Genomic DNA, 26,218 nt, shown 5'->3' on the forward strand with positions numbered 1-26,218 from the left:
CAGTCCTTGAGTTTGACCAAAAATTAAAAACTAACAATATCAAAGAGCTAGTCTCAAACAATCTTCCTAGTTTAGGTTTGATAATCACGAACAAATGAAGTTTTTATTTTTCAGAAAATTTTGACATCGTCGAGTCTATCTTTGGTTTTTTTTACCTTTTTACAATATTAAATGAGAAGAGTTTTTTTTTTAAAAGGAAAAATAATATATATTTTTGATTTTTTTAGATTTAAGAATATCTTTTTTTTCTTACAGAAAATTTCCTAATTTGATGTTTTTTTTTTTCAAAAAGTTTGATGTTTATTTCCATATAATTTAAGTAAGGATATAATTGAGCATTTTCCTATTCTAAAACCTAATATACCAAACTTAAAAAAAGAAGGCATAAATGGACAAATTTTAAAAAAAACATCCTTTAAAATCAATTTTCCCTTTAAAAATTGCAACTATCTTTTTCCTAATTTGAAAATGGAAATAAAGTTAAGAAAATAAAATATATATTCTTTAGAGATTTTTATGGCACATTCGTATATATTTTATAATATTCTATAGGAATCAATACGTGGTATATATGAATCTATTCACTTATTTTTTTTGCTACATAATTTGAAAATGGAATCATATCATTTTTTTTTCTTTCACAGTAATAAGGAAATCAAATCAGAATCTCTAATCCAATCTTAAGAATCAGAATCGGCTTAAAATTCGAAACTGTTGAAAAAATAAAATTAACTTTTTAACTCCGAGAACTTTGGGGTGACAGATTAGAGGGAAAGACCTTGTCATAATTACCAATCCAGTAAATTTTATTCGCAATCACATGCTAACTTATCCGCGCATTTTAGCTGTTCCACGCTGGAAAAAACACGCCGTTGGTTGCTAACATACGCCGAGTGTTGTTGTAACAGTTCACACATCTTTTCTCTTCCTCCTTCTTCTTCTTCTTCTTCGTATATTAAAGAACAGAGATAAGCAAAATCAGTTTTTTCTCCGATCGAAGCCGCGGGAAAGAAAATAAAAATAAAATATTTTTCTTCTTCTTGTGAGTTGCTCGTTTATGGGAGAATCGTGTCAGATTAATTTCTATTTTTGTTGGATTAATTTTCCATTTTTAAATTAAGAAAATATTATTATTATAAAATATTTGTGAGAGAGTGTGTGAAAGAAAAGAAAAAAAAAAGATCTTGTGGGTCGCCATTATATATGCAAGTCTTTCTCCTACCTTTTGCTCCTTCGAAATTTACTGAAACTACTTTTATTTCTCCTTCTCTTCTCTCTCTTTCTCTCAAGTGTCACAAGATTCAAAGAGTGGCTTAAACCCACATAAGGAACATTTATAATGGGTACGTTTCTTTCTTCTTCTTCTTTCCGTTTTTTGTGTTCTTCTCTCTCATTGTTTGATTCTTTTCTTCTTCATACGATTTTTTGGCAAAGATTTTTTCATTATTGGTTTAGTATAGGTTTCAAGCTTTTGTTTTTTTCTTTGTTGTTATTGTTGTTGTGTCTGATTTTATGAAATTAGGATGAAAAGGGTTTTTTTTTGTTTTTGTTATTGTTATAGTTTTTGTTCTTCTTCTTCTGGGGTTTTACTCTGTGAAGCTGTTTTAGAAGTTACCTAGGATTTTGATGTCGGTGGGATCTCTGTGTTTCTTGCTAAGATAGCTCTGTTTTCTCTCTCCTTGTTTCTAAGAAAACAGAGAGAACCAAGTTTTTTTTTTCTTTTTCGTTTTGTGAAAGTTTCTGTCTTTGAAATTACAAAACTTAGGAATCATAATCTCACTGTTTTTTTTTTGTGTGTGTTGGGAATTTTGGATTGAACAGATGTTAGCATGAGTTTCTCACAAGATATGGATAATGAGTATGAGAAACTGATAAGAAGAATGAATCCACCAAGGTATTTTTTCAACTTTTTTTCTTCTTTCTTTTTTGTTAGTGTATAACCACTTTTAATACTGATGTTGATTTTGGATAAAACCTCTCTGTTTTGTTTTTTTCTTTTTTTCTTTCAGGGTTGTGATTGATAATGACTCTTGCAAGAAGGCAACTGTGATAAGGGTACTTTTTTTTTATATTGGGGTTTATGTACAAATCCTGGTTTCATCATTTATGTAGCCTTGTCCTGAATTTTTTTGCTTTTATCTTGATGTTATTTTTAAGGTTGATAGTGCAAATGAATATGGGATTCTTCTTGAAGTTGTACAAATCCTTACTGATCTTAACCTTACTATCTCTAAGGCTTACATATCTTCTGATGGTGGTTGGTTCATGGATGGTATGTTCCAATTCTTTAAATGGTCTTTATTTTTGTTGGGATTCTCTTTACTTTTTGAACATGGAACTGATTCTCTTATTCTCTCTGCAACTTGGCAGTATTTAATGTCACCGACCAAGATGGTAACAAAGTCACTGATGAAGTTGTTCTAGACTATATCCAAAAGGTGAGTTTGTTCATTTTTCCTTTGGTTCTCTTTTTTTTTTTTTTTATGTGAGTTTCAATGAGTCTAATGAGAGTGATGTGGTTAATTTTCAAGTCTCTTGGGCCTGAAGCTTGTTTCTCTACTTCCATGAGATCTGTTGGTGTCATACCATCAACAGACAGCACTGTTATCGAGTTAACTGGATGTGACAGACCAGGCCTACTGTCTGAACTGTCTGCTGTTCTGAACCACCTCAAATGCAGTGTCCTAAGTGCCGAGGTTTGGACACATAACACAAGAGCAGCTGCTGTGATGCAGGTGACAGATGACTTAACCGGGTGTGGAATTTCTGATCCAGAGAGGTTGTCTCGGATCAAGAACCTTCTCAGAAATGTGCTTAAGGGAAGCAACACACCAAGGGAAGCCAAAACCGTAGTATCTCAGGGAGAGGTCCACACAGATAGGAGGCTTCATCAGATGATGTTTGAAGATAGAGACTATGAACAGACTGTGGTGGATGATGATTCCTCCATCCAAGATGAAAGGCAAAGACCAGATGTTTGTGTTGACAATTGGCTCGATAAGGATTACTCTGTGGTGACAGTCAGATGTAAAGACAGACCAAAGCTTCTGTTCGACACAGTCTGCACTTTGACTGATATGCAGTACGTGGTTTTCCATGGAAGTGTTGATACTGAAGGCACAGAGGCATATCAGGTATAGAAAGATCCAATTACACTAGAGCAGAGAGATTCCCTGATTCATTCTCTAATTGGTTTAGCCTTTGCTTTGCAGGAGTATTATGTGAGGCATATAGATGGATCCCCTGTAAAATCAGAGGCAGAGAAGCAAAGAGTCATACAGTGTCTTGAAGCAGCTATCAAAAGAAGAGTATCTGAGGTACATGATCCACCATATATATATATATAGTTTCTGGCATATACTCTTTTTGTAACTGTAATTGAAGATCATTGTGTAATGTTGTAGGGATTGAAGTTGGAACTTTGCACCACGGATAGAGTAGGCTTATTGTCAAATGTGACTCGCATATTCCGTGAAAACAGCCTAACAGTCACAAGAGCTGAAGTGAAAACCAAAGGAGGCAAAGCTCTAAACACATTCTATGTCAGTGATGCATCTGGTTACTCAATCGATGCCAAGACCATAGATTCCATAAGACAAACCATAGGACAAACTATCCTTAAGGTCAAGAACAACCCTCAAGAACAACAACAAAGACAGAAATCGCCTTCTCACGATTCCCCGACAAGGTTTCTCTTCGGAGGTCTCTTCAAGTCGAAATCTTTTGTCAACTTCGGCTTGGTCCGGTCCTACTCTTGAAGAACAACTTCACTTAGCTGTGAACTTCAAATCTCCTCTAGGTTTTTTAACTGCTTCTCTAAACATGAGAAGAATCTGTAAATCTATCACCAAAATATAACCTTAATTCTTGGTCTAGGATCCAACTTTGGTTAGGGGGGAAAAAAGACAAAAGGGTTTAGTTTATGTCATGACTAAGTGTTAAGTGTTGTTAACCTGCACTTCTTGTATATATATCAAATCTACTTCTTCAGATGTTTCAGCCTAAACTGCTTCTGTCTTTTTAAAAATTTCATGACCTGAAACAAATAAACTACACATACGGCATAACTGGATGATGATTCAATGGCCTATAGTTGTTTTTTTGGGAAGACATATCTAGTTTGAGATCAGTCTGTTTTCTTACAATTTTCTCCCTTAATTTGACAGATATGATTGATTGATTCCAAATAAATCTCCCAAACAACTATCAGCTTGACATCATTTCAAAGAACTGCAGTTTCCAAAGTAAGTAAAAATCCAGTCCAACTTTATCTATATATGCACCTAACAAAAGAAGATGCAATTGTAGCTTTCAATAAACTTTCGAGACATGTATTATAGCATAATAAGTTATATGTTGGCCATATTGTATCATTTGTTTGACACCATATATACAATACTTATAGGTTCATAGAAGCTACGTACGTATATGTATGTATGTAATAAATTGAACATGTGAGGGAGTGTGAAGACATTGTCACCGAACACTTTAAGGGGCGTGTTTACTGAAACTATGTCGATAGTGTTGGGTGTTGTATAGATTCTCGAGTCACATGGAAGAGAGACACAACAAAGTGAAACCTCCCCACCACACACCACAACACCGCCCATTATTATTTCTTCACATTCATTGTTAAATCTTTTTTTTTACATGTTACATTTTTTCTTTTCAATTTTTATAATTTTACTTAGCATATATTGTTGACATGTGACTCGTCTCGTATCTTTTGTTTCTTGATGTACATGGCTTTCAGTGTGGGTTGAGGATTGATTCCTCATGGCAGAGGATATCTTTTGATTGTCTCACAGATTTTTTGATATTATGACTTTGCAGACTATTGTCTATTTTTATTGCTGCACTACACATGCATATGTTTATATCATAAATTATATTAGTCCTTTAAAACAAAAAATTGTGAGTACCTATTCTTCTAAAATAGCAAATTTTGTGATGAATTCAAACCAAAAAAAAAAATGTGAATTTTTCGGTTAGTTTTTTTTAGTTAACAAAATGATAATTTTACAAGTATTAGCTAAAAATAAATACACGGCCGTACGCGGCCACATGTTTCCAACAATAACGCATTCCTCATGCCAAAATTAAAATCGTCTTATATACAAAGACTAAACATAACATTTCTTATTTTAAATGACAAAAAAAAAAAACACTAAACATAAGCATAATAGATCTCATATCTATCCAATCTATTGACCATTGACCAATTTTTTTTTTGTTCGTCTGTTTTTTTTAGCCATATTTTGAGTCAATACACGCAGCACAACAACCACACTTTCATCCAATTTTCTAAATTTTCAAGTTTTTAAAAAAAAGATATTGTTCTTTTATTATTATCCATATACTATTTAATTACACTATTAAAATCCTCACGCTAAGCAACCCCTAATTTCCTAATTATCTTCTTCTTTTTTTATAAACTCAGATTTCAAATCCCTTTAAATACAAAAACAAGCGTCAACATTGTAAAACACAACACACAAGAAACAGGAAAAAAAAAGTCTTGTTACATTTGTCAAGCTAAATCAAGAATCAAGAATCAAGAATCAAGAATATCAAGAATCAAGAATCAAGAAAATGGAGGATTCATCAGTGCGAGGAGGAGATCCATTTCCAGGTTTTGAGATGAGAGTTCACAACGACGATTGTGTATTCAGGCGATCTCTTAGCTGCAGGCTTCAGAGACGAGCTCCTTGTCCTCTCCTCTTACCACCGCGACCTCTTCCTTCTTCTGCTGAGGCTCCTTCTACTACGACCGGCGTTTCTGCGGCTGCGTCTGCGTTTTGTCAAAACGGCACAGATCCGATCCCTCTCTTGTCTCCTCTCGTCCTTCCTTCAATGCTTCAACCTAATCCAACCACCACCTCTCACTAATTCTTTCTTTTCTTCTTTTTTGCTCTTTCCCATTTTGTTTTTTTTAGGTTTCTTCATTTTCTGTAATGACTAATATTTTCATTACGTAGACTCAAAATCTGTTTATTGTCTCTATACAAATTTCACAAAGGTGACAAGGATCGTCTTTTTCCAATCTTGATAAAACTGAAGATTTTTTCTTTTCTTAACATCATTTCCAATATGTACAATATATGTAATCTCTAGATACAATTTTTTTTTTCTTTCTTATTGGGTACTCTAATTGATATCTTGTCCAATGCCACAATGTTTTGCTAACTTTTGTTTTAATTTGATTCATTGTCTTTGTCTCTACGAAAATAAATTGTGTAAGGAAGGAGTTAGTTTGTGCACCTCAAGCCAACATACTTAATTTGGTCCAATAGGCAAATAGCATTGTAATTGGTCCAGAAAATACTATATCATATGTGGAATAATGAAGAAAAAGTTTACCATATGTTATCTTTAAAGAAGAAAACCATATTTTTATATGAAATTGTTAGTGAGTTGGATTTTACCAAATTCATCATTCTCGTTTGGGATAAGATGATAAGATTAAGAGCCATCAGATTGTCTCTAGTCTACCCTCATGCGTATATTACAATTACAATTTACAGTCTCAAATTACATATGCGATGAGTCTGATATAAATCTTAATGGCCATGATATATATGCGCACGCACAAGACATGGTAAATTCGGTCTCACACTCAAAAAGGGTTTCCGGTTACATATAATTGTGACAATATTAGAGATATTTAACAATGTGTGAATCCAATTTTTCACTCGCATATGAAACATGAGACCCTTTGTGTATATCATGTTACTTTGAAAGTTCACCGTGTAATTCCTAAAACGACTAGTTACATAGTGATGCAGTGAAACACTGAAAGTCAACATGAAAATATGTGTATTATTCGCTTTTTCTAGCTATGATAATTCTCATTCCTCATATCAATTCACATGTGAATATGTGATTAATCCACACAACTACTAAATGGAGATGTGTAAAATGTCGTAATAACAACTCCATATTTTTCAGTTATAGGCGACTGTAGTCGATGATCTAATCAAACAACTAGTGGATCACAAATAATTTTATTTTCTGAATCAGAATTTCCATATGATGAGATCATTCATATAATTGACTGAAATATAAGCTATATATTAAAGTCGACGTGACAATATGAACAATTATGAACATAATGGCAGTATGTGTAATATAAGCATATGTTAAACATGTACGTATGAAATGGAGTGTCACGACACAAAAGAGTTCTGATTCGCGCAAAGATTATATGAATATTTTCAATATTGCCTCATGTAAACAAGTTTTACATGGTAATATTTGACTTTCTATTTTCTTATTATAAGTCAATACAATATCGTGACAAACATTTCAACGTTTAACAAAAAAAAAAAAAAAAAACATTTCAACGATGAAATTCATCCAAATGAATATGTAAAGAAATAATTAGAGTTAGGTTATATATATCAAATTATTGACGATTCAAAAATATCTATTTAAAAAAATCTACACGAAGTTACTACATTATAGTTGATTGAAATAAGGAAAAGATGAATTTATGACTAAAGAAAATAAAATTATTGACGATTTATTAGTGAGAATAAAAACAACTTCGAGTATTAAAGTGGGTTTATTCAATCATGAATTTTAGTGGATTTCAAAATCCAAACAATTTTTTTTATTATTCAATTTTTTAGTTTAAGTTATTTATTAAAATTATATGTTATTGGTTATATGATTTATGAACTACTAGTTAAAATCATATGTTAAAACTTAAGAAAATATATTAGTGACTTATTTTTGGATTTCAAAATCATTGCTATATTTAAAATGGATTTGAGTGGATTTAGAAATGAAAATTAGAAACATTCCAATTTTTGGGTAAAACATTTATTCAAAATCTATATGTATTTCAAAATCAATAAAAATTTCCAAATCAAAGATTGGATAAATTCCTTCTAAATTTAAATTTCACATTGATTTACATAATTTCCTTTTACAAATTCCAATTATAAATTCCAAACAACCTACCATATTCATAAGAAAAACAAAATAGAAAACTTTTATAGAATCTAAAAGTCACAAAGATAAGGTAAGAGAACATTAATACACCAGAGAGAGAGATAGAGAGACACATGTATAGAATGACATGAGTTTCAAGCTAAATCAAAAACAGACCAATCAAAGAACGAAACCCATTTCTCTCATTCGTTTAGGCCACGTCTCCTGAGGTACACGGCACGAGCCGCTCCATCTTCTCATCTTCTTCTTTTCTCCTTAACTTCGTTTTTATTCGATTTTGTGGTTTCTGAGACCCAAAAATTAGGGTTCAGTTTTCAAGCAACAAGACTCCGTCGGGTGTATGTAACTCGAAAGGTTAGTTCGATTGTCTCTTCAAATCTTTGCTCAGTTCGATCCTTGAATTCGTGGGTCGTTTTCAAAATTTCGAATTGATTCAGTTTCCCTTCTTTGTTCGATGCAATTACGATAAGGTTTTCAAATTGATGTTTCTGATTTGGTAGATTTCAATTTAACTTCTTTCAGATTGAGACATATGATCGTTTCTAGGTTTAGTAGCGTGTGTAGTGAATAGTTTTATCAAAGTCCATTGTTTGAGTTTGTTACCTAATTAAGTATTTTGTAGGAATTAAGAATCTCGTTTTTAAGTAGTTGTAATGATGAGTAATTTGCATCTTCTCTGCTTATAGGTGGTTTAGCTATATGGATACTTGCAACTCCAACTCTGAATACTCTTCAAAACGGATGCTTTGAACCCTTGGTACTTAGTTCATGCGTTCTACGTATGCGCAGCAGCATAAGGAAGCAATGGGAGAGAATCGTCAGATTAGATCACGTTCTTGGAATAGAATGCCAACGAAGAGATGCAGTGCAAATGGTATAGTGGAGGAGTTTATTGTGGTTGATGATGATGAGGTTATCATTCTTGATTTTCCTGAGTCATCGAAAAGCAAGGTTTCTGGCACATCAAGAACTGGGAATAAGTCCATTTTGCAGAGAGTGATTAGCATTGACGATGATGACGATGATGATGTTGGTGATGAGACAGAAAATGTTCATAATGCTGGGATTAGTTCAAGCAGTAACCCTCCTGCCACTAACTTGCAAACATCTGCGGAAGTGGATAATGATGATTGCCAATTCATTCAAGAAAAGTGTGCTGCTTTTAGATTTTCAAAATGCAAACAGACTTTCTCTACAATGCCTTCTTCTGGATTTCGATTTGGTTTAGGTTCTGATACTGACAGTGACTTTTCCGATAGCGATTGTTCTGATTGTGAGATTCTAGAAGGGTCTCGTAGAGAGGTCCGCGAGCAGTGGGAACAAGCAGCTTTCTTGAGAAAAATGAAGAGAGCAGGTAAAGCTGGTCTCAGTGAAGAGGCTGGTCCTTCAAATCTCCACTGTGACACTGAAAAAAACGATCAAACATCTTCCTTCTTTGCTGCAGAATCCAGATGGTGAAAAAGCTGGTCTGAGTGATGAGACTGGTCCTTCAAATCTTCACTGTGACACTGGAAAACATGATCAAACATCTTTCTTCTTTGCTGCAAGAAATCCAGATGGTGGAAAAGTTGGCCCGAGTGAGGCTGGTTCTTCAAATCTTCACTTTGACACTAATTTCGATGGTAGAATTCCTGATTTGGCGTCTGACTTTGGCTCGGTGGAGGAAGACAATCGAGCTAAAAACCATGCTAATTCTAGTTTTTCCAATAAAGAGGATTTTCGGGGACCATTCCCACTGTCACCGGAAATAAGAGTTGAACATGCAAAGTCTGATACACCATCAAGTCATTTTTCTTCATCAAAAGAACCGATAGATCAAACTAGTTTCAAAAAAGTTGTAGAACAGCCAAACAACGTGCAAGTTCAATGTGAAACTTCACAGACTTCTGATGGGGATGGAGATACAACGCATGTGTATGGCACCCAAAGTAATGGAGCCAGGTGTGAGCACGAGAACTCCAGTTTAGATAAATCAAGAGAACCGATCATTGATCCTATTCCATCTACAAGTGGGCAAGTACAAAGTAGTAATGGTAAAGCTCCTGCAATCGATGTCATGCTCAACAGAGAAATTCTTAAGGAGACTGATGAATACAAGAAAGCACAAGAAGAAGAATGGGAGTCCAGGCAACGACAGTTACAGATACAGGTTTGATCACACTCTGCTCAAATTTCTGAACATTGCCACTGGTGAATATATAGACTTCAGTGTTTCTTTCACCTTCAAAGAACATAGTTTTTGTCTGCTGAATTATATTGTGCCTATTACAGGCAGAAGAAGCTCAGAAGCTGCGTAAGAGAAGAAAGTTAGAGAACACACGACAGTTGGAGATGGAAAGAAGGCAAAAGGAGAGAGTAGAGGAAGTGAGAGAGACACAGAAGAAGGTTTTCTACTCTTCCTCAGTGGTTGCTCTGAATAATGCGTTGATTCGCTGCTAATACATATTTTGGTTTTCCAACTCCAAATCACAGGATGAAGAAAGCATGAACATGAGGGAGAAAGTCCGTGCAGAAATAAACAAATCACTTAAACAGCTAGAACTCGGGAGCTTTAACATGACATCGTTGCTTCGAGGCTTAGGGATTCATGTTGGTGGTGGAATATCTCCTCTGCCAGATGAGGTTAGCCCAACATCTATCTTTACAGTTATATATATGTTAACGCCCATCTTTACAGTTATATATGTTAATCATGATATAATTGAAACCAATTGTAAAATTTAGGTACACGCAGCGTACAAACGAGCTGTATTGAAATTTCATCCGGACAGAGCGTCAAGAGGTGACATCAAACAGCAAGTTGAAGCAGAAGAAAAATTCAAGCTTATTGCTCGCATGAAGGACAAATTTAAGAGCTAACAGTATGAAGATTGTTGTTAGGAAAATCTTAGAATGGATAATTTTCTCTGTAAATAAGTTTTTGATTATCCAACAAGAATCAAAATTGTGCTGACAGAATCGAAAAGGAAAAAAATATAGAACACAGTGACAATGGTATTACCGTCTTCTCTTCTTGCCTTTGCCTTTACCAAGTTGTCCAGATTTGAAAGCATGCTCTTGTTCTTGAAGAAAAGCCCAATTTCTGCCATGTTTCTCTGCTCTCTCTTGCTCATGCACAGCCTTCTCTTTTGCTTTGACCGTGCTCATGAACTCATTGTCTTTGCGCAGCTCACGTATTGCTCCTTTGGCTTCCTGTTTCAACTTTCTCTTCAACTTCTTGAGGTCAGAACGGTACTTGTCTGGATCATAATCCCTGCCTTGAACAAAGCTGCACAACAAACATATGAACACCGTTATAGAGATCATCCCATGTGGTCTCTGCAAGTATTAACTAAGAGTGAATGAATTTGTGGGGCGAGAGACTTACTTCTCTTCAAATTTGGGATTGACCATTCTGATGGCTACTGGCTTAAGCTTGCGTATAGAGAGCGGTTTGCGTTCCTTGTGATGCTCGTCGGTTTTCTTTTGGATTAGATTTGCGACATCCTCTAATTTCTCCTTGAGAGATTGTGGGATCTTTTCTTGGTTCCCAATTTGGTTTAATAAAGTTGAGATGGGCATGAAGATCTCTGGAAAGGAACTCAATCCTTTGTTTATCTCCACAAACCCTCTAAGAGTCTCACATATACTTGAAAGAATGCTTGCTCTGTTGAAAAAAACCCAAAAGTATTACTATACAGAACTTTGCTGGCGTGATGTCTTAAAATGAAAAATTTATTTCCGAAGAGAGAACATACCTGAAATCATCAGAGCTGAAATATGGAGAGTCTGCTGGCTCATCCATTATCTTTAGGAAGTTTAAAGGCAATACCTCCTTCACGTTGTCTTGTATGCACAGCAGTGGAGTCAGCGATTTCAATTCCATGAAATGGTAAAACTGTAACACGATATACGCTCATCAGCCCAGTGATAACAGTTGCCTATACGTGTCTTCAATTCTTAGGTGCAGTACTGAACTTCTATAAATTTAGATCATAAGCACAATATAAAACGAAGTCTTTTTATTTGCTGTACCTCAGATTCTTCAGATGATGGTGACTTTTTGTCTGAAGCCGCCATCAGGAGAGTCCGGATAAATAATATAGCTTCAGGACAGAACTTTTTAGATTGTTTAGCAACCTGCAGTACATTTTTGCTTGAATGAGAAAATGAAAATAAAAACTGCAAATGAAAAAGGGTGGGGATCAATCTCTCCTTACCAAGAGAACAATGGAACATAAAAAGGAACCTATGGCAATATCACGACCAGAGGAGATCGGACAGCGCATGAGATATTCACACATCAACAATATCGATGGGGTCATCACAGCATGGCGAAAGTCAGAGCACGGAAAAATCATGGACCAGAGGCGCAAGAGAAACAATGTTTTCAAGGATGGCCAGCATCCATCATCTGATAGAATGTTTCTGAACTGGTTAGCGTAGAAAAAAAAATAGACATGTATCTTAAAGGACACTAAAACTTAAGGTTATGGAAGCATCACAAACCAGGATTCTTTATAGCCTCGCAAAATTGTGCACGGGTCTTTAAAAGCCGCTGACGAGCACATATTGCAGCAAAGTAGGGGATCTCCATGCTCATCTCAATCAAAGGTTTGACAAGCATATTTAGTAAATCATAGTTCAAGGGCTGCTTGCTTGTAAGAACAGCAAAATACTGCAAGAGAATACCATAGAAGACCTGGGTGGTAGACAACAACAAACAGCCAAGAAAGAAATTGAGGAATGAACCAGTTCAAGGGCCAAGAAAATTGCAAACAGTTAGATCTTTGAAAGTAAAATTAAATCTTACCTGCATTTTTTTCCGGTTTTCAGCTTTAATTTTAATCGAGTGTGCTACCCGGATTCGGTTAACTATTAAAATAACATCTGCATTTGAACAATCTTCCACTAGAGCAACCAATTCCTCATAATTCTTTGGAGCATCAATCATGAAAGGAATATCACGCTGCGTGGAACTCAATTTCCTCATATTAGTTTCTTGTTTTGCTGTTCCAGACAACCCTTCTCCTTTACACTGACCGTCATTCTTCAACTTTTTATGCACCCTTGGCTCCACTTCTTTTTCTTCATCATCATCATCATCATCATCATCTTCATCTTCCAGCTCATCCCCTAGCTCATCATCACTTTGTTCCCAGTCTTCTAAATGATGACCTTTTCTCTGCTTCTCATTACCCCCATCTGACTCACAATCATCATCTTCTTCTTCTTCTTCACTTTCTGAATCTTCAGAAGAACCATCATTCTCATCACTTTCTGAATTATCAACATCGTCCTTTCTTTCAAGAACATCATCAATCCATCCTCTTTTTGGCTGCTTTTCTTCCACTGAGAAGGAATCCCCAAGATCGTCCCCAGAAATTACGCTCCTCTTTGTTGATTCCTCACCGCCAGTTTCCTCATCCCCATCGCTCAACTCCTCAGTTTCCTGCATCCTTTTCTTCCGCTCTTCCTAAGAGTTTAGAAAAATTGTATCAATATTAAATGATGTCAACCATAAGACCCTTCTTTATAGTGGTTCAACTATAACATTTTGTAACAGTAAGAATGTAAAACTGCAATGGCTTTTGACAGAAACATACCTCAAGAGCCTCTAACTTTTCTCGCTCTTTCTGAGCTATTTCTTCAGGTGTCTTTGTCCTCTCAGAAGGACGAGCACGAATATCCATTGACATCTCAGTTAGAATGTGTATATAAGAATCGTCTTTTATCTGCAGACAAAAGGATTACATCACGCAAAAGAAAAATCATGAACAAAGAAGCCTGATAACAACCATATGGATACATATGCTAAGTATTTAAACAACCTCTTCGACTTCAAAAGGCTTAGTTAAACTCTCCATCGCCTGAGAATTCACCAAGGACTGGAAGTTTTTATCCAGCTCATCCATTAGTTTTTCTTTTTCCTCCTTTTGCTTAGCTTTCTCCATCTAGAGACCACAATATAAACAAATTACCGACTGCAAATTGACAGCCATGCAAAAGAAGATACAAGGAAAACAGTGGAATAATCACCCTGCCAAGTTTGCTCTTCATGATGATCTCTTCCATGACTTCCTTCTTGCTCTTATGCCTCTGTAGAGAGATTCCAAGAATACCAGTAAGACATTATGTGTTAACCTCAGGTAAATTGCACCCAAGGTAAATTGCACCCAGACATCTAAGAGATTTGTTCTTACCACTTCCTCTTCGGATGCGTCAAGCTGTTTGTTTCTGTTCAGATGCTTCATCCCTGTGCCAGAGACAGGTTTAGACAATATTAGTTTTGTCATGGTTAAAAGACACAATAGAAGTTGAAGAAGCAGCACTTCATGATAATACAAACTTGTTAAAATGCCAAATTAATATTTAGCAAACAGTTCAATCTTCTGCACTAGCATATGTAAAATTCAATATAAGAGGGCACTATCAAAAGTGTTGTCAGGAAAACATACTCTTTGATTCAGAAGCTTCAAGATCTTCATCTGACAAAAGTCCAGAATCAAAATCATCCCTTACAGAAGAACCACCAAGAGCACCATCTTCATAAATATCTTCTTCCCCATCAGACAAATTATACATGCTCTTCTTAGCCAGTTTCAACTACAATTACAATAAGAGAAAGACACACAGAAAAATTCAGTTTTTGATTCGCAAGTTTTAATTTTTAATGTGTTTTGTTCTAATCAAACAACGAACCTGACGCTCTCTTTGCGATCTAATTATACCCTTATCAAACTCCCCAAGCTCATCGTCTTGTTCTCCAATACGCTTATCCAAAAAAACTGTAGCTTTCAAACTCCGCTCATACTCTTTCTCCAATGTGTTCTTCCTCTTATCAACAGCAAGAGTTCGAGATATACTGACGCGACGCTCTTCACCTTTACGCTTCTTTCCGAGGATTTCGAACTTCTGGCGAGAAGTGAATGATTCAAATGGATTTTTTGCTTTTTGCGCCTTGGCTTTCATGGCGACTGCATCTGGTCCTGTTCTTCTTTCGCCTTTTTTATTAGGCTTCTTCTTCGCTTTGTTATCTTTCCCCATGATTTTTTCCCTCAGGCGGCGGCGATGACGACGGTGGTGGCTAGGGTTTACGAATTACAGTAAATGAACAAGGGTTTTGGGGGTTTTGTTTTTGACCTAACACGAATAGCTCAGACTAGAAGTAGATGAAGAAGAAGAAGAAGAAGCAGCGGTTTGGCGGGTCGGGTACAATTTGACCCAAAAGCCCATAATTTGATTTAAGGCCCAATTTGATTTCCTTGCTGACGAAATAAAACACAAAACTCACTAATGTACTGAAGGTTCACTAGACATTGTCTAGGACAATTACAGATTGTGGCATCAACCATCCCCGTCGTTTAATTAACCGTACGATCATGGTTAATTATACATTTAACCATACTAACAGTTTTGATACAGTTACGGTTTTTAACTTTTTATATTACGATTGAGAAACGGTCTAGTTACACTCCAAAATACAGTTACGGTTTAGATTTTGGTCATGCCTAAATCAAATAATAATTGACTACCGGCTTAACACTCTTAAACAATATAGTGACACTAAGAAATCCCAACCTTGAAAATTTTTACATTAAAAAAAAAACAAATACATTGGAAAGAAGTAAACTCTTACAATAATTGCACCCACAAATCCACAAACCAAAGCCATGATTTAAAGTAAAAACAGGAAAGGTTATACTAACTTAGGTGTGAATAATAATTAAGTACTAATAATGATCATGCCAAAAGCCAGAAATCTCTGTGGCGCTTAGTTGTAAGAGTGTATCCACCAAGCTTCTTGCTTCTCTTACGGACCGCAATGGCCATACAAGGAGAGTTGTTGATGCAATACTCCACGAAGTCGTGTTTGGACGTCACTGGTCGGGACTGCGATGCCCATACCATTAGTAGCCGCCACGTAGCGTGCTGTTTCTTCTGGCCAAGGACCAGTAAAGACGCCTCTCGTTCTTTTGCTTCTTTCACTATGGTCGGCCCCTTGTCGTCACCTTTTACAACCACCACTTCTGTCTTTACCTAATTCCAACTAATTATTGTTTGGTTTCTTTCTAAATATCAAAAGTAAGAAAAAGTGTCTATTTATGGTGAAATTGGATACCTAGTTAAAGGGATATATATACTATGGTAGAATGAAGTATTCATGATCAACATTGTATGACAATTGACAAATCTAATGATCTCTGTTGTGCAAAATGGAATGTAACATAATTACGAACGAACCTCAGGTCTTTTAAGCTCACAAATGTTTTTCAAGGCTAAAACTTTTTTATTAGCTCTTGACGTTGTGGGTTTGTCACAAGATTCTTCTTCTTCTTCTACTAATACTTTTTGGGTAGCTAGAGCACCTAGATCAGACCAAAACATATTTATGTTAAAATCAATAAGAAACATTTTGTAAGAAAATATGAAGAAAGAGAGAATTGACCTGAATGAGAAGGTTTAGCTTTGAGAAAGTAAAGAAGAAGAATGTAATCTTGAGGCTGTGCACAATGCGAGAGAGTCCAAAGAAGAGCGTTCTTAGCCTCCGAGCAAGAATCAACCACAACCATTATTCTTCTTCCTTTTATCTCTGTGGATGAGCTTGGCGGCTCGTGGCTGCAGCCATGCTGGCTCGTATTCGTCGGTGGTTGAACTCTCACATTAGCCCTTAATCTGCTTCGAAAGAACCCATCTCCTTTCTTCCCCATCCTTTCTCTCTCTTTAGCTCTCTTTCTCAATGGAGTTGGACAATAAGATGATATAAGATGGTGGAGAAAGCAAATGAGATTATAAGAGCTAGAGAATAATGAGTAATTATGATATTGCTTTTGGTAGCCCCCCCACACTTTTTAATTTTATATGCGCTGATGCGCAATACTTAGTTTCTCCCCAAGTCTAGTTAATTAGTAGTAGCCACAATTTTATTTAATGAGGAGATTATTATCCTTGCTTTTGGTAGCTCCCCTTTAGACGCGTCTGCGCTTTAAAATATTGCTAATTGTGTACATTTTGTGTATTGCACCGACATTAACATCCACAATCTCATGCATGGCCTATAAAATTGTTGTGAATTTTGCAATGACTTTGGGCACACCATAGATTAATCAATATTTACGTAAGATATTATGTAATTGTGGGTGAATAATGATGTCTATTTTAGTTGATACTTTTGTATCCACACTTCGATTTTTCTATTCACTTTGATACTGTTGTATTGCCTTTGAGTATGAATAATGATGTCTCAACTCTTTTGTATTATTACTAAACATCGAACTAGTGTTGGCCCTTCTCTTCTCCCTTCATCATGTTCATCATCAAGCCGTAGGTCCACAACACTAATTCCTGCCAACCGATAATATGTTACGGGCCATGTGATATATGTAACATGATTACAATTTTTTACATAAAGCAGAAGAATAGTCATAACTGATCTTTAATTAACCAATCAAAAAAGTTCGTAATGCTTATCACAGAAATGTCTTGTTCGGTGTATGGTTTAATTGCATTATAAAATATAAATCACCTACACAGCTACACTTAATTAACCAATAAAAAAGTAAGTTTTGTTGTTTCAAAAAAAAAGAAAAATCTCTAACTTGGTTTTGTAATTAAATGAATTTGGAATGATATCGGGAAAGTGTAATCACCATAATTATATTTTTCATTTTTCCTTTCTTAACCAATAACTATAAATTTTCCTTCCTTGTATGCGAAGAAGCACATATTTTTACTTCTTTTTTTGGGGTGGAAAGAAGCACAAGTTTTCTATATTGATTACACATTTTTACTTAAGAATTTAAGAATATTATACATAAATATTTTATAGTAGCAGATACAATAAAAGGAAAGTAGTGGAATTTGTAAACCGGTCTAAAGTCCACATTCGAAAAAAGAGTCAAACTTCTTAAACTTTGGTATGCCACGTAGATAAAGTATCCCACAAAATCTCCACGTTTCCTTGTGTTGCTCTCCAAAGAATCTTACTTGGCTGCGATTGCGGACCAAAGCTTAAGTTTGTTGCTTTTTTTCTCATGCTTAATTGTATTCTTTCTTCTTTCTTCTCTCCCTTTCTCTGAGTTTCAATAGATCGATCCAAAGGTATGAGAACAGAACACACATTAATCAATGTTTCTTGTGTTCATCTGTCTTGATGAACTCAAATCTTGTGTTTTTTTCTACATTGACTTATTGATCCAGATCAATGGGTATACTACTTTGTTGTTTTCGAATTCCGGAGCATGTTGGTGAATCTCGAAACGTACCAAGAATCAGAGGCTTCACTAACCCAATAACGAATAACTTTTCCCCCAAGGTATCTCCACATTTTTTAAAACCCTAATTTCCTTTCTTTTGTTCTCCCAATAACTAATGAAGAGCTAGCTTTACACTTTCGTTTTTATGCAGTTTGAGCAGCTATTTCAAAGCCTAGAAAGAGGAGAAATCTCCTATGTCGCTGACGAAGAAGACGTTTGCCCGACATGTTTCTATGGTAAAGCAAAGAATTATAAAAACTTTGAAATTATATACTCCACAAAAAATACGGTTTTGAGTGAGTATGTGTTAATAATTCAATTCCTATTGTAACTGGAGACAGAGTACATAGAGGAGAACCCAAAGATAGTGTTGCAATGTGGACATATATTTCACCTGGCATGCATCTATGAATGGATGGAGAGAAGTGAATCTTGTCCCTTTTGTTCCAAGGTTAAAATTAAATTTCTAATAAATCTCAACACATATTTGTGGTTGTGTCTATCAATTTCTTATGACCATATTTGTTTCTGGAAAGTAATAGTTTGGTTTATATGTTTGTGATTTCACAGACAATGATTTTCTTGAAGGCTGACGAAATTACAGAGCATGTGGAGTAACTAACGATAAGAGATATATATATCCTCAGGTGGGAGCAAAGAGGACAAATTGAGTAGTATTCTTGTTGAACGATGGTCTTCAATCCAAAATTTGAAACATATGTGGCAATTTTGTCTATACCATGTGGTTGCTAGTTAGAGACTTTTTTTTTTTTTTTTTTTTTTTTGGTTTTTGGGTTCAAAATTTCTCTATGCCTTGCATAGAAGGGTTTTTTTCTCGCAGAATTATAAACTGTAGAAACTTGATCTCCAAATAGAAGAAATTACATGTTACCAATTCTCAAAAACTCATCCAAAATCTCCAAACCCATATTGATAAGGCAACTAAGAACGAGCAATTCTCGTAGGATGCCTTATTATTTTTGAAATAGAAACTTGGTGATGCTTATCGGGAAAAGGAAATTTACTGGAAACTGAAAAGTAGAAATTTTTTATATTTAAATTATATTTGTTAATTTTGTTTTTTTAGTGTTTAAGATTGTGTAAGTGTATTTCGATTGATAATCATATTACTTAACTCGTGAAAAAAAATTGTAATTAAATTTTAAAAAAAATTATGTTTTATTTGTCTTTTAATTTTGTTTAGTATTTAAGATTTTACAATTGTGATTGTTAATTCTATGATTTAGCATGTGGAATACTACATGAAAATTTGTTATTTTTATATATAATCATAATTTAATCAACTTAAAAAAATTCATCTAATATTTCAAATAAGTTGCATAACCTCTTATTTGGGTTATAACCTCTTATTTTGTTATATTTGCATAATAAATTATTTTGTAATATTTATTCTTTTGCATAATATTTGCATCACATAAACTCGTAGATGTGGTTCACATAACGCAGTTTTTTGGTTTCTTGTTCTTTCTTGACTAAAGTCTAAACCGGAGATACTGGTTCGTCCACAACTCGGTTAGTAGCAAATTCTGGGCTTTTCTAAGCCAATATCTCTCCTTGTCCAAATTAGGCCCTAAGCAACAAAATGGGTTTATAAGGCCCAATCAGTTTTAGTTTTATGCAACAAGAGTTCAAAATTAAAAAGTGGTCCGATCGTTTGTTCAAAAAAAAAAAAAAAAAAAAAAAGAGGTCCAATCAATAAAAGTTCTCGTTCGTTCTCTCCAACCTTCAATCAAATATATTACAATTTTGCTCCATACTGAAGCAAAAAGAAAAACTTAGAAAATTACAAAGAAAAGGAGCTAGCTAGCTAATTTATATATATATATATATATATATATATATGATGACGATGATATATAAGAACATGGGACTTGCCAAAATATATTAATTAGTTGGGACGAAAAGAGCCTAGCCACTAATTTATATGTGTGTGGCTAATTGTTTTTATTGTTCACGATCACGATTATTAATTATATTTCTGAAAATGCTTCATGCAGCGAAGCAGCCAAGGTTGCAGTTGTAAACAGGTTCAAGAGACAGATCGAGATCGTTTCTCCTCATTGCCATTGGATCTTCTTCTTGGTATAGACCACTGCATTCACAATTATACCGTAAAGATGATATATATGAAAGTGCATAAAATTAAATTTCATATATGTGTTTCATCGTTACAATAAGAAAATTATAATCTAGGTCCACTTTGAAATGTAAAAGAGATAAGTTCTCTAGCAAACTCATATGCTATTATATAAACACATAATCCAACAACAACAAACATGTTTCTTAGGCTTTTTACAACCATTACATCTACCTTTTCCTCATGCTATATGTTTGGCCGTATGGCCACCAAAACATTAACCTTCGTGTGTTTATAAATGAATGTTTCTGAGTAAAGTTCTAAATTCAAGATCATGGTATATCTAATTCACAACTTAAACTTCTTAACCATCATGACTAACACCAAAAAAGATTCAACGGAATTACAACACCTAATTAACTAGCTTGCATAGCATGCATGGTTAAATGTGTATACTTGAAAACAAGAGAGAATTAGTAAATTTTAGTTACCCCATGTTGAGAAAAGGAGATGGCTGATGAGAGAGCATGTAAGGATGCTGGATTTGGTGTTGCTGCGGTGGTGGAGGAGGAGGCACATTGTGGCCATTATTCTGCTGATCCCACTGCTCTTGTTGAGCCCTAAGAATCTTTTCCCTCTCCTTAATCTGCCAATTTTCAGGTTTACACCACCAATTTGTTACCACTTTTATTCCATAATATACAATGATCATCAATTTCCAAAGATAGTATATAACATTACATCTCAATTTACAAATAGTTCTTGCACTTTTTTTTTTTTTTTTTGAATTTATGTAAAAATATATTCAACCAAAATAACAGTTATTACATTGCATGAATTCTCTACACTGTTGCACTCATGTAATGAACTCTTATATAACCTCTTTCCAAAAAAAACAACATACTCTCATATAAGTATATTTTTTTAAAGAAAAAAATTGAAGTAGTGTCTATATTCACATACATAGATGACCAAAGATAGTTACGTTACATCTCAATTTACAAATATTTCTTTGCACAGTTACACCTAGCTCATGCAAAAACTTATATATATATATACTTATATGTGCACAGTTACAATATACTTATATTTGCACAGTTACAATATATATATATATATAATGTATATATATATTGATCAATTAGGAGTAGAAACTATATGCACATAAATTATATATATATAGATGACGTGAGTAGAATGATGGGACGACATTTCAAAGTTGAAATGTATATTTTCAATCCAAGAGACAACCTTAAAACTAAACGGACAAAGGCCATCTACGTACAGGCTGATAATTATATCAATCAGTAGAGAACATCTATGCTTATATAAATAAACTACAAACATTTTTTATTTATTCTTTAATGGTGCCGAAGTTAACTGGAGATATGAAGATCTCGTAGGTATAGCTTGGCTGGAAGTGTGGAGTAGAACAGTGGAAGGTAACAGTAATGCAATGGGACAACATGTTGATGAAAGATAAATGATGACAGGTGTTACCTGTTTGGAAAGCATGCTGTTTTGCTCCTGTATGGCTTTCTCCTGTCATTTCAGACACGGCACGAATGTCAGCTTCCTTATACGTTTCTTACACGCAGTTTCTCTATAAGACATACATTTGATATAGGGTTGTTTTTACATACCTTTCTTTGGAGATCATTGATGGACTCGTACATAAGTTGGTTCTGTATACACATAGATATCATTAACAAAACCATTACTTTGAGTACTCTGAATCTTACACATAACTTAATTAATTCATACATTTGAATCAACCTCTAGGCATTAATCAATTGATAATGATTGATCATAGCTAAGTTTCCATATATTGAACTAACAACAATTTTCTCCACATATATGCATGTGAATATATTCACATAATAACACTATTGTAAATGTAAGTTATATAGATATGTTCAACTAAAAAGGAGAAGGGGAATACTTTTCTGGAGCGGATGTGCTTAAGAGCAGTGTCAAGCTGCTGCTCCAAATTCTGAAGTTCCTTTGGGCTCATTGCTTGCAAGTCTTCCCCAAGATAATGCCTGAATTTCCAAAGCGTCCATGCATTTTAACTTACATTAATGTTACCAATTCCTTTTATATAAAATGTGATGAGTGTAAGTGTGTACCTCTGGTTTCTCTCCAAAAGCTCAATCTTAGCCTTAAGCCTGTTATACTCCATCGACCAGTTCGTCTGTTTATCAACAATTTTATACAAATAGACTTCATCAATACAACATATAGATTGATTTTCTGAAATATTTATGTGAGTTAAAAGGAGAGATATTGATATACATTGACGTCGGACTCAGGTGCAATAAGCTGTCTCTCGGCGTAAGAGTACCTCTCGTAGCGTTCAAGTATCTTCTCCATACTGTTCAATCCACAGATCTAATTAGGGCTAGCTTCATATATGCCATCAATTACTTAAATGCTCGTGTTTCCATGCGTTTTGTGGGTAAATCTAACTAGGTAATGATGGTTTTATGCGTTATACCAAGGTTTCCTATATCAAATCATGTACCAGTAACCCTATGCCTTTAACTTCGAATCCTAACTGAGGTTTCTTTATATTTGTTATAATTATGTACAGAAAATTATTGTTAGAAGATATATTACTGTACAATATTATAATCTGGTCAATTACCAATATCATTTTCTTCAGAACAATAATAATATTTATTAATAAAAGAAAGTAGAACAGCTGTTGCCTGTTGAAGCTAAGTATGACCATCGGTATGAAGCCGATTTTAGGATTGAGTTAGTTCTTTTTATGGATCCCCAGAGGTCAAAGACTCTCTACTCAGATTTGACATCTTTTTTTTCAGTTTTAAGATTTCTTATTCAAACAAAAAAAAGAAGCAACATTATGTTTTGATAGTTATATATTTTTATATTACTAGATTACATATTCCTTAGCGCCGACCATGAAATCAAACATTTTCTTAGCTTAGATTTGCATAAAAATGTTGAAGACACATCCGTCAGAATGAATTAACAAAATATTCATAATCCATTTATGACTGAAAAAATTATAGTTCGTAAATAGTATATATATATTATTATTTTTACACTATATATATATAATATGTTTATATTTTTTTCTACACTAGTTAAGTTGTTTTTTTCCTCGTTATTTTCGTTTAGTCGTGAAATCCATTGATATGAAAAATAACAACATTACGTTGAAAAAATAAAAAAAATATTACATCTAGTACTCGTATTCATATACCTAAGAGCGAGGGACGATACTAATATATAAACATTTTCATAACTTAATATACAAACATCAAATAAAACTTAGATCTGTAAATTTTTGAAAAAAGGAGAACAAAATATTTATAATGAGTTCAAGGCTTAAAAACCCTAGCTCATTAAAGATTAGAGATACATCCTTCTACATGCTCTCAAATTTGAGGAAATTATGCATAAGCACATAAATATCAAATGTAACTCCTATAGTTTCTAGCTAGGGTTTAATTAATTACTTCACTCCCGGCCTTATAAACTTTTGATCCTTGATTTATACAACTACAAAGAAGTTAGTATTAAACATTATTATCTGAGTAATTAATCATTTCCAAATCTGATTTGAAGCCCTAGAAAATACATAAACAAAAAGCAGTAGGTAATAAATAGGGCAAATCAAGTATAGTGTGCAAGTATTAAACATTATTATCTGAGTAATTAATCATTTCCAAATCTGATTTGAAGCCCTAGAAAATACATAAACAAAAAGCAGTAGGTAATAATTAGGGCAAATCAAGTATAGTGTGCCAACTTAAGGGGTAAACAAAAAAAAAGATATTAAAGATTTGTTTTAAAAAGGGAAAGAAGTAATTGAAGTTACCAAGAATCAGTAGAGTATTCGAAGAGTTTCCCCTTATGGGAGAAGACAACAAGGGCAACTTCAGCATCACAGAGAACAGAGATCTCATGAGCTTTCTTCAAAAGACCAGCTCTTCTTTTCGAGAATGTCACTTGTCTATTGATCTTGTTCTCTATCCTCTTCAATTGAACCCTACCCCTTCCCATATTTTTTAATCCCTTTTAAAGAAACTTCTTACTCTAAAAGAACCAAACAAACCCAAGACCCCTAAGAAGAAACTACAAGAGAGATACAAAAGAAGAGCTCAGACTTTGGTATGATCCAATTAGGAAAGTTTTTCTTTCTTTCCTTTATAATATAGACTTGTGTTTGAGCCTCGGGATCTTTATTTATGGAGAGATTTGGGTAAGAGTGGTTTTAGGGAAAAGCTAAAGCTGGTTTCTCTTGTTTACAAAAAAAACCATAGTGGTTTCCTTAGGATTTGCGTGTCGACTTCTCATTGGTGAATTTTGTACTATTGTCGGGTCCATATATTTGTTAAATTATTCGGACAAAGAAAATATGAAATAATTTTTTTTGATTATCGACGTCTCGTGAAGAGATCACTGGTCAGAGTTAGAAGTAACATTGTACGGACCACTGGTCCTTCCCCAAGTGTCACCTTCGCTTTGCATTGACGGCGGAGATCTCCCTGTAGATATACGAAACATAATCTGAACCAACAAAAATATCTTTATTTATTTTTTTCCTTTTATTATAATTTCCTATACACTATTCTTTTGTAACAAAAGTGAGAACACTTTGTTTTTATCATCAAATTTGTTTATTTATATATTTAATGTTCTCAGCTGTAACAGTGTAGTACAAATAGACCTTTTTTTTGTGGCAATAGATGTTTTTGGTAGAGCTGTGTGAGAAACCAATTGACAACTGTGTAATGTATTGCATCGACGGATTTGTACGCAGGATTTAAGGAGAAAGAGATGAAGAAGGAAGAAGGAGAATAATTGTAAGTATTCAAACCCGAAAAAGTGTTCTGTAAAGATTTGTTCTATGTTGTCTGTTCTAATTAAGTTGTAGATGCATGATCAGGATTCAGGGCAAAGATCAATTAAGTATGTTCTTATTATGTTGCTAATTAAACTCAAGTTTGTGGTACTTTACAAGTAACAACGCCTTATAACTATCCATATATACATTATTTGATGTTAAACAACATCAAATCTTTGTGCCGGGATGTTATTAAGAAAAGAACTTGGTTCAAGTTTCTTAATCACTTGTTTTTACAATAATTTCAGTTGTAATAGTGTTCTCTTTTAAGATCTTGATCAGTAGTAAGAAAATAACTTTTCGCTTCTATCCAAATGAAAAAAAAAAAAAAAACAAAGCCGGCCTTTTGCTTAAGGCAGATATATGTAACATTAGCATTTAGATAACAATCTAATTAAGTTAAAGCTGGACCACATTTCTAAATTTCTTTGTTTGTCAAGTGTTCCTGTTTTAGTTGATTACTTTAAATATCTCCATATGAAGACTAATTGATTGATTGTTCTTGTTAAAAAGTTTCTTTCTTATTTTCATTTCTCACTCTCTTCTCTTGTAAGGTGTTTTACACGTGTCCAATTTTATTTATCATATAAATTACCAACTAATGCTTACGTAATTATTATTTCATCAAGACAATCATACAAAATTTAGAAAATTGCATTAGACCATTTAAACCGTAACCTAATGAAAGGAAAAGCTATTCCAAAGTATTTTATTTTCTGTACATGGCAATGATTTATGCTTAAAAAGGTGTAGATTGTGTATCTTAAAACCGAACTATATAGATTTCATATATGTATTTGGTTCATAGCAGTTATATTAAATCTGGTATGGTATGACCATAGATACTTGAAATGGTTGTGGTTACATAACCAAATTTAAACATGTACGTCCTGAGATTTGAAAAGATACACAAGTTATAAGATAGTGGCCATGGTATACCATATATATGTATGATATGTAAATGGAGATCATGAGCAAAAGTAGTAAGCAGCAAAAGGAAAAGTAGAAACAAAACAAATTAAGCAAAACTAAAAGAATCTAAGCTCGTGG

General features: G+C 34.1%; 7 protein-coding genes across 7 annotated transcripts; 4 read left to right on the forward strand and 3 right to left on the reverse strand.

The window, feature by feature from the left end:
* The first annotated feature begins 1,023 nt into the window (after positions 1-1,023).
* On the forward strand, positions 1,024-4,006 carry LOC17894276 (ACT domain-containing protein ACR4). The gene is made up of 8 exons (XM_006302182.2): positions 1,024-1,343; positions 1,822-1,894; positions 2,010-2,055; positions 2,158-2,272; positions 2,371-2,438; positions 2,532-3,134; positions 3,213-3,317; positions 3,405-4,006. Exons 1-8 carry the CDS (start codon positions 1,340-1,342, stop codon positions 3,756-3,758), a joined length of 1,368 nt encoding a protein of 455 aa, XP_006302244.1. The 5' UTR covers positions 1,024-1,339; the 3' UTR covers positions 3,759-4,006.
* Positions 4,007-5,520: 1,514 nt separating this feature from the next.
* Positions 5,521-6,077, forward strand: LOC17896285. The gene has a single exon (XM_006302986.2). The coding sequence runs from the start codon at positions 5,593-5,595 to the stop codon at positions 5,887-5,889; it is 297 nt and encodes a 98-aa protein (XP_006303048.1). The 5' UTR covers positions 5,521-5,592; the 3' UTR covers positions 5,890-6,077.
* Positions 6,078-8,156: 2,079 nt separating this feature from the next.
* Positions 8,157-10,909, forward strand: LOC17895879. Its single transcript, XM_023787206.1, is given in 6 exon segments — positions 8,157-8,310; positions 8,643-9,398; positions 9,400-10,105; positions 10,228-10,341; positions 10,429-10,578; positions 10,681-10,909. Coding segments are annotated over 5 exon segments (1,779 nt in total). The 5' UTR covers positions 8,157-8,310; positions 8,643-8,724; the 3' UTR covers positions 10,816-10,909.
* On the reverse strand, positions 10,840-15,058 carry LOC17895372 (nucleolar protein 14). The gene is made up of 13 exons (XM_006300645.2): positions 14,638-15,058; positions 14,394-14,541; positions 14,139-14,191; positions 13,975-14,034; positions 13,767-13,889; positions 13,542-13,670; positions 12,749-13,411; positions 12,445-12,637; positions 12,156-12,349; positions 11,971-12,075; positions 11,694-11,833; positions 11,324-11,602; positions 10,840-11,224 (listed from the first exon to the last, which is right to left on the reverse strand). Exons 1-13 carry the CDS (start codon positions 14,980-14,982, stop codon positions 10,954-10,956), a joined length of 2,703 nt encoding a protein of 900 aa, XP_006300707.1. The 5' UTR covers positions 14,983-15,058; the 3' UTR covers positions 10,840-10,953.
* Positions 15,059-15,496: 438 nt separating this feature from the next.
* On the reverse strand, positions 15,497-16,657 carry LOC17895861. The gene is made up of 3 exons (XM_006302720.2): positions 16,385-16,657; positions 16,180-16,304; positions 15,497-15,975 (listed from the first exon to the last, which is right to left on the reverse strand). The coding sequence occupies exons 1-3, from the start codon at positions 16,644-16,646 to the stop codon at positions 15,679-15,681; spliced, it is 684 nt and encodes a 227-aa protein (XP_006302782.1). The 5' UTR covers positions 16,647-16,657; the 3' UTR covers positions 15,497-15,678.
* Positions 16,658-18,139: 1,482 nt separating this feature from the next.
* LOC111832194 (E3 ubiquitin-protein ligase RNF181) lies at positions 18,140-18,875 on the forward strand. The gene is made up of 4 exons (XM_023788581.1): positions 18,140-18,250; positions 18,343-18,427; positions 18,533-18,642; positions 18,762-18,875. Exons 1-4 carry the CDS (start codon positions 18,140-18,142, stop codon positions 18,807-18,809), a joined length of 354 nt encoding a protein of 117 aa, XP_023644349.1. The 3' UTR covers positions 18,810-18,875.
* Positions 18,876-20,061: 1,186 nt separating this feature from the next.
* Positions 20,062-24,501, reverse strand: LOC17894685 (floral homeotic protein APETALA 1). Its single transcript, XM_006301505.2, has 8 exons — positions 24,140-24,501; positions 22,585-22,663; positions 22,419-22,483; positions 22,232-22,331; positions 21,933-21,974; positions 21,790-21,831; positions 20,781-20,935; positions 20,062-20,304 (listed from the first exon to the last, which is right to left on the reverse strand). The coding sequence occupies exons 1-8, from the start codon at positions 24,322-24,324 to the stop codon at positions 20,202-20,204; spliced, it is 771 nt and encodes a 256-aa protein (XP_006301567.1). The 5' UTR covers positions 24,325-24,501; the 3' UTR covers positions 20,062-20,201.
* Between the last annotated feature and the right edge of the window lie 1,717 nt (positions 24,502-26,218).

The sequence above is a fragment of the Capsella rubella genome, unplaced genomic scaffold, assembly GCF_000375325.1.
Source record: "Capsella rubella cultivar Monte Gargano unplaced genomic scaffold, Caprub1_0 scaffold_2, whole genome shotgun sequence".
Lineage (NCBI taxonomy): Eukaryota > Viridiplantae > Streptophyta > Magnoliopsida > Brassicales > Brassicaceae > Capsella > Capsella rubella.